The 7983-nt window shown below is 53.6% G+C and overlaps 1 protein-coding gene across 1 annotated transcript; it reads left to right on the top strand.

Annotated features, from left to right (window-relative positions):
* The first annotated feature begins 1543 nt into the window (after positions 1–1543).
* Positions 1544–7651, top strand: LOC107119167 (adrenodoxin, mitochondrial-like). Its single transcript, XM_015421620.1, has 4 exons — positions 1544–1728; positions 5188–5312; positions 5547–5676; positions 7485–7651. The coding sequence occupies exons 1-4, from the start codon at positions 1544–1546 to the stop codon at positions 7603–7605; spliced, it is 561 nt and encodes a 186-aa protein (XP_015277106.1). The 3' UTR covers positions 7606–7651.
* Positions 7652–7983: the final 332 nt, after the last annotated feature.

The following is a 7983-nucleotide window of genomic DNA, read 5'->3' as shown; positions in this document are numbered from 1 at the left end:
CGTGGGGTTCCACAGGGCGCTATCCCATCTCCCATGCTTTGCAGCCTTAGGACAAGTCATTCTCAGTTTGGGGCACATCTTGAAAGGCCTCATGCTCCCCACGTCTGATGGGGTTCAGCTGACCCTTGCTGACTCATTTAAGAGCCTTGGGGGTTATCCTGGACCCAGCGTTGTTACTGGAGAAGCAATGCAGCTGCAAAAAAGGCTTTCTTCCAGCACAGCCTGGCCTGTAAGATGGCCCCTTACCACGACACGGTTTATTTGGCCACATGGATCCACACCACCGTAACATCAAGACTAGACTCCTCTGATGCACTAGAGGTTGATCTCCCCTGAAAATCAGTCCGGAAACTCCAGTTGCTGCAGAATGCTGCAGCTCAGCTATTATTGGGAACTGTTCTGCAATCACTCCGTGGGCTGCCCATCACTTCCCTGACTCAGCTTAAGGCCATTGGCTGTCACAGGAAAAGCTCTTCATGGCCTCGGGCCCTCCCACCAGCCAGGCCTCCTCTCCCCCTGGGCTCCACCACGGCAGCTTCGCTCCTCCGAGCAGGGCCTTCTGCAGGGGCCAGCCTGCAAACGGGCAAAACCGACCACGCCCCCCCCACCTGGCCTTCTCCGCTGTGGCCCCCCGCCCTGTGGAATGACCCGCCTGAGGAGGTCAGGAAGGCTCTTGCACTCCTGGGTTTCCTGCAAACTATACAAAGCCACAGTATTTGTGTCTGCACAGGCAATAGGGCAGCACCACACCACACACCACACAAAGTGACTTGGACAAATGATTCAAGACTGTGGTCTGCACTGCTGTGTCCGGCTGGCCCTGCCTCTGGCTGTAAGCGGGATCCCGCTGTGCAGTTTTTGCATTGCTTAATGTGACATGTAAATTCTTCTGCTTTGCTTCTGCTTTTAGACTTCTGGTTGGTTCTACAGCCTTAATCTTACGACGGCACCGTTTGCTGGATACGATCCCATCCTGCTGACTGTCCTGACTCGCTCCGTGTACTAGCCCACCTGGAGTCCCAGTGAGAAAGGTGGACTGTCAATAGTGCGAATCAAGGGGTGCAAATCTCCAGGCTGCCATTCCAGCGGTGTGGCCAGGCCAGTCCTGTGGCCCCTGAAAGGCTGCCGGATGTAACTTCTCTCTCTCCCTGCTCTGGATGGACTCCTGCCATTCCGCCTCCACAAATGAGCTGTGCTGGAGCTGGCCGGAGTGAAGGGGAAACACTCTGCGTCTGCTCAGAGGCCCTCGTGCATAACAGGACGCCTGAGCTCTTGCACAGAAGAGAGGTTCTGGCCCCCAGGCTGCGTCCTTCCCTCCTACCGAGCCTCTGGAGCCGGGCCAAAGGAATGCTTGGAGGAGTGACCCCCAGGCCCAGCAGGCTTCCCCTGCCTTGGGCGGCCCCAGCGGCCTTGGCCGGGTAGGAGGGGCCGGCGTGAGCCCCCCCCCAGCTGCCGCCTCCCCAGCAGCCACACTTATGATCCCAGCTGGCCAGCCTGCAGGAGAGGAGAGAGAGCGGAGACGCTGGCGGGAGCTTTGCTCAGCATGCTGCCTCAGGGCTTCTCTGGGATCGCTCGTCCTTTGCTGAGCAGAGCTGCTGGGCAGAGAGCCGCCTGGGCCCTCGGGGGCTTCTTCGGGAGAGCTGTGGGCAGCCCCGCTCCTGCCAGCCCGCATCCCGGGAGAGGCTTCCGTGGCACCCCCAGGCTCCAGGATGCCCCTGGGGACACTGGGTGAGCACGTCGCTGGGCTTTCCTTCTTCAGTAGCAGAGGCATGCCTTGGGTGGTGGGCCTTTGAGGGATGCCAGCCTCCAGGTGGGGCCTGGGGAGCTCATCTCCAGACGACAAAGCTCAGTTCCCCTGGAGAAATGGAGGCTTTGGAGCCCACTGAGGTCCCCGCCCTCCCCAGCTTCCACCCCCAAATCTCCAGGGGTTTCCTAACATGGATCTGGCAACCCAACCCCCCCATTCCCCACTGGTGGCCAGGGGGGACCTGGACTCAGAGCCCCAAATCCAAATGCCTTTACATGGCTGAGCCTGGGTGGGCAGCCTTTGATCCTTCCTTGTGTGTCACTCCGAGGGAAGGAACCCCCTCCTTTGCGGCATATCTACACAGGGAGGATTGGGGAAAGGCAGCGCGGGGGAGGGGGGTACCCTGGCGTCTCAGCACTCTGGGTGATTCAGACACAGCCCTTCCAATCCCACGTGAAAGCCCACCTTGCCTTACTCCTGGAGAGGTTCACCCCCAGGTGAAAGGCACTCTAAGTGCCTGCCCACGGCATTTCTCTTTCTCCGTGGCCAGCAGGCAGAGTGCATGGCCCTTGAGGAGACTGTGGCAGGCAGGGGTGTAAACTTCAGAGGGCAGCCAGGCTCATGCCCCCCCCATATTTCTGAGGGGGGCAGTGCCCCTCTTGGGCTGCCGGCTAGCACCCTGTCATGCACACATGGACGGCTGACTCTAATTGCCTCACTGAAGAAGTGCATGATATTTTCCCTCTTCTCTTACAGAATCCTCTTTCTTTAACTGAGATGAATGAAAATAATATTTTAAAAACCACGTGATTAATTGTTGAAGGCACATGGTTTTCGGAAATACAAATAATTACTAAGTATGGACCTGGGCTGGGTTCAGCCTCACCCCCCCCAATGAATAATTCTACCCGCCCCCCTCTGGTGGTGACAGGCCGGCGCAGCCCGTGACCCACTGAGCCAAACGCTGCAGGCCCGGCCACCATCACCCTTGGTACCCCCGCTTGGCTGCAGGCCTGGAATGGGCATGGTGGGCGAGGGCTGTGGGGCATGGCTGTTGAACCGTATCCTGCTTGGTGGGTCCTGAGGCATTTCAGCCTGTGCGAGACAAGCCCAGACTTTCTAAGACAGGGGTGTCAAACTTAAGGCCCACGGGCCGGAAGTGGCTCGCCCATGGCTGTTATCAGGCCAGCAGCTCTTTTCTTCCCCCTCCTGTCCTCACCCTTTGAAACTGAAGGCTGCCGAAGTTCCCAGCTCCCTCCCTCTTGTCTTTGCCAGCTTGGGCAGGAAGCTCTTCTGGGCTTGCAAAGTTACAAAGAAAATACGGAATGGATTTTTCCGTTAAGGTCTCTGAGATAGACTACTCTGGGACTGGAAACCCCCAGAATAGAATGATGGTCCCTAGCAATAGAATCTGTGCTCTGGGACTGGAATGACAGAGTGCAGAGTAGAATGACAGCATTCTGGGAATGGAATTCCACTCTGGGAGCCCTCTTTCCAATCCCAGAACACTTCTGCTACTCCCGGGGACTGTAATTTCACTCCAGTGGATGTCATTCCAGTCCCAGCGTAGTCTATCTGTGCCCAGAGACCTTAGTGGGAAATCCATTCCACATTTCTTTGCAACTTTGTCTGTGTTGCAATGGCGTGGAGCTCAAAAAGTTTCACTTTCCAGTGTTTGTATAGTTGAAGCGGTTGCTTCTGGGAGTTGTCTCCTTGCAAATACAGGGTTGATGTTTTGAGCCAGCTTGTCTCTGCTGAATGGACCTGAGAATGCGTGCCCGAATGAGTACTCTAACCTGGGAACCCACAGCCAAAGGGGGGCATTACACTGGAGAGCCACTGCCACTCTGAGTAGACCTGGGGGGGGGGGAAGCTTGCAATGCCTGCAATGCCAATGCCCCCAGCCGTTTTATGTTTTCCTAGGCTCAGGGCAGTTTATATTTTTAGGTTCTGTTGTCATCCTTGTGCTTTTTCTTGAAGCTTTATTTTAAAAATTGCATTGCCAAACCCCACTATTCCCACACCTTTCCATTTTAGGCAGGCATCTTTGGGGGGTGGGTGGGTTGGGAGGTGTCAGTTATCAAAGACTGTTAAATAAACGAAATATCGCAAGAGTTTTAAGCATATTTGTATTTTAAGTAAAAATAGAATATCTTTAATTGTGTTTGTCTCTTTTATAAAGTTTCTACGTTTTGAGCCAGGCATTACATCTTATGACACTCATAGCCCGGCCCCACAAAGTCCCATTTATGTCAGATCCAGCCCTTGTAACAAATGAGTTCGACACCCTTGTCCTAAGAGGCGGAAGACTAAAACGTGGCTCTCGTGGCAGTTTGCCCAAAGCAGTCGGGGCTAGGGGGATCCCTGGAGATTTGGGGGTGGAGCCTGGTGAGGCAGGGGCCTGGGGAGAGACTTCAGCAAGATATGATGCCGCAGAGCCCACCCTCCAGTGCTGCCCCTTCCTCCAGGGGGAACGGTCTCTCTCATCTGGAGGCCGGTTGTCATCCCAGGAGAGCTTTAGGCAGCCCTATTTGCAGTAGAAGCTGAGCTGGTCTCCCCCAGCCTGTTTTTGCTGCTCCTGACTGGGGGGAGGGGGGAGCCTTCCACAACCCCTGGTTTCCCCCCCCCTTTGGAACAGCAAGTCCCAAGGCTGCCCTTGGGTGGGTGGGGGAGAACGCAGCAGCAGGACATGCCAAGGTTGCAGGATTGCAAACAAACCTTTTGCCCGGCTGCTTTCTGAATGGTCCACACACACCCCCACCCCCACCCGGCGCAGATGGTCCCTCTGCCTGTTCTCAGATCGACACTCCCACAAGTGTGTTCCGGCTTCCCAGAAGTCAAGGAGATGTGGCATTCTTTGCTGCTCTTGGAACTGTCCAGTAAGGGAACATCAGAATCTCTGAGAGCTTGAAAATGGACTCAAGGGCAGCCTTCCACAGGAAAGGCCAGGAAACGAGGTATTAGATTCCTAAGTAGCAGGACCGGAATTTTAGGCCCCAAAGTCCAGAGAGGAAAGTGACAAATGAAATATCACAGAAGGCTGAGAAATGTTTCTTGGCTCATGGAATCTTCCTCCCTCCCTCCCTCTTGGTGGGCAGTGACCAGGCCTCTGAATAGGGGCCGGGGAGCCTGGCCTGAGGGGGTAGGGGCTGCAATCGGATCAGCTGACGTGCAGAGGATTGGGACCACCTTGTCCTGGTGTCCATTCTGGAGTGTTCTTGTAACATCATTTGCTCTCGTCATAGTTAATTAGACGTGGCTTTGCATCTGAATGCTTTCTTCATTTTAAACTATTGCCTGCTGTCCTAAGTCTCTTCCTGTTTTACTCCGCAAGGCACCCTGAGCTCGTTCTTGGGAGAGGTGCTGGAGACCTTTTTTAATGAAACAAACGAGTTCCCTAACGGGTCCTTCTTCTGTCTTTGACCCCCCCCCCCCCCAAGTTCTGCAGACAGAGTAACAATTAATTTTATAAATCGGGATGGAGAGAAATTCTCAGCCACAGCTAAAGAAGGGGAAAGCTTGCTGGAGGTGGTGGTGAATCAGAACCTCAGCATCGATGGCTTTGGTGAGTGAGGGCGGCACCCCTCTCCCTTTCCTCGGGAGGAGGGACTGGTGGTGCCAGAGGGACACGGCTGCTGCAGGGACTGTGGCAAGAAAACTGGCGGCGGCCGGGTGGGGAAGCCGCCTTCTCCTCTCTTTGCCCCCTCCCTGCCCCTCCTCCCCTCCCCTGTCTGCTCCTCTCCACGGCTGCTCCAGGGCCACTGGCCCCTCCACCACTGACCCTGCCTTTTCCCCACAGGGGCCTGTGAGGGGGCCCTGGCGTGCTCCACGTGCCACCTCATCTTCGATGACAGGGCCTTCCAGCAACTGGACCCCGTCACGCCTGAGGAGCTGGACATGCTGGACCTGGCCTACGGCCTGACAGACACGTAAGTGTCCGTGGACCTTGCGCAGTCCCATTCTGTGGGGCAGGAACAGTGCCCAGCTCAGCAACTTGGAGTGTCTCAGCTTGAAGAAAAAGTTTCTAGTCCACATGGCTGCAAATACAGCTTTGAAACTGAGGGAGCAACGCCTGATGAGGGCGGAGGCAGTTGGACTGTCCAGGTCAGAGAGCAGAACCTGATGGAACCCTTGTTGTGAAGGGGCACAGAACCCCTTTCCCAACTACCACAACGGAAAACTGTTGGGGGTTGTTTTCTGATGGTTGTAGTATGCAGTGTTCCCTCTAAGCTGAGTTAGTGTGAGCCAGCTCACAGTTTTTTAGCCTCCAGCTCACAAATTGTTGACTTAGCTCAGGAAGGATGGCTCCAGGGCAAACTAATTTATGCAGTAGCTAAATCGCTCGCTCACAACTTTAATGCCAGGAGCTCACAACGAAGAATTTTGGCTCACAAGACTCCGTGGCTTAGAGGGAACATTTGTAGTATGTTGTTCTATTGTTCTTTCAAACCCTTTGCAAGCTGCACTAAATCACTGGCTATAGCAGATGAATAAGGAGAGATTGTTCATAATTCTTTCTCTCTCATACTGCCTCTTAGCTTTTTAGTTCTGAGCAGATTATTAAAATGTAGAAAAAACTAGACCCCATTTGAAAATGTATCACAAATGAATAAAATTCAGACTGAAAAGAGACTGAATTCGCTGAAAAGAGTGATAGGTCTGCTATTATCTCCTAATAAAAGAGTGGAAAGCACAGGCCACAGAGGCCACGTTGAAGGTCAACAGACTGTGGGGAAGCAACCACATGGGCCCCTGCTGGGGGGGCGGGGGGGGGGAGCAGGGACGGTGTAACTACACTGGAACTGTCTAGTCAAACCGAAACAGACAAACATCTCCAGCAGGGCAGAGAAGAGAATGACACACAGAAACAGAACTGCACATATTTTAAATCTGCAGTTCAGGGCGGGGAGAGAGGGCCAGCAGCCTGAATGATTATTGGTGTGGCAGGAGAGTCCTCAAATCTGCAAGACCAGCAAGTGTCAAAAATCCTCTCTCCGTCCCCAATATTCCCTCCCTCTCTCTGCAAACTTTGCAAATTCAAATCTCAGAGTGATTTTTTTTGCACAAAACTTGTTACTTCATTTTTGAAAAACCCCCCCCCCCCCCTCTGGTTCCCACTCCTGTCCCCTGCAGCCTGATCCTTGTGCACGCTTACTCAGAAGTCACCCTGCACTGGGTTCAGTGGGGCTTACACCTAAGTAAGCATGTGCAGGAGTTCTAAAGAGAGATTTCCAGGATAAGGTCCAGCAAAACAATCCTAAACACAGTTACTTGGAAGTAGGTTTGCTGCTTGCTTCCGAGTAAATGTGCACAGGGATGCAGGTCTGTTCCGGACGAGGGGTTTGTCTCTCATTTAAGCCTCTCTTATATTTATTTATTTTTTTAAAATTATTCGGTACCCTCCCCCACCAAACATTTTCTGGCTAAGGTAGGATGCCTACCTGGCAGAACTCTAGAATTCTCAAAGCAGTCAGCACAAAAGTTGCACTGCATTTGGCTGTTCAGGGTGTAAAAACCTGCATCGTGGTGATCACCTAACTTTCAGGAATAGGATGTGGCCCTCTCCTCCCCCACGCACACACACTGCTGCCCTTGTCTTTCTCCATTGCAAAACCTGGGAGCTTTAAAGCTCCATCTAGTGGCTTAAGGGATGCATTATTGAGGCACCACCTTGCTTTGCTAAGTGGGTGCTAGGAAAATGTACAGCAGAAACGCAGACTTTGGGATTCCTTTTCAGGTCTCGTCTTGGCTGCCAGGTGCGCGTAAAGAAGTGGATGGATGGCCTGACAGCCCAGGTCCCCGTGGAGGTCTCTGACATCAGGAAAGAACTGGAAGTGGAGAAGCAGAGCAAACAGTAGCCGGCAGGGGCTCCACTAAACGCCCTTCCTCGGCGGATACCCACCACCACCACCACCACCACGTCTGTTTCATAAAGTCATGTCTGCTTGTGGCTTATTCAGATTAAATTTCCATTCCACGTGCTTCCACACGGAGATTTCCCCCCTGCATTAATTGGGAATGTCCATGTGACATGGTGATCATTCTGAGTCAGATCTGTGGTATTCCTGGAGCTTTCCCCTTTAAGCGGGGGGGGGGACGGACACACGCCCTTTTTTATTCCTGCTCAAAGGGGAATCTTTGGGGTGGCTATAGAGGGAGGGTCTATATGTGAACACTCCCTCCGTCAGCCCTGTGGGGAAGGGGGACCAAAGCTTGCCACTAAACCAGGGCTGGAG

Source organism: Gekko japonicus, unplaced genomic scaffold (assembly GCF_001447785.1).
Source record: "Gekko japonicus isolate JY-2015 unplaced genomic scaffold, Gekko_japonicus_V1.1 scaffold1699, whole genome shotgun sequence".
Lineage (NCBI taxonomy): Eukaryota > Metazoa > Chordata > Lepidosauria > Squamata > Gekkonidae > Gekko > Gekko japonicus.
The sequence above is the reverse complement of the archived record's forward strand: the minus strand, read 5'-3'. Positions and strand labels throughout refer to the sequence as shown.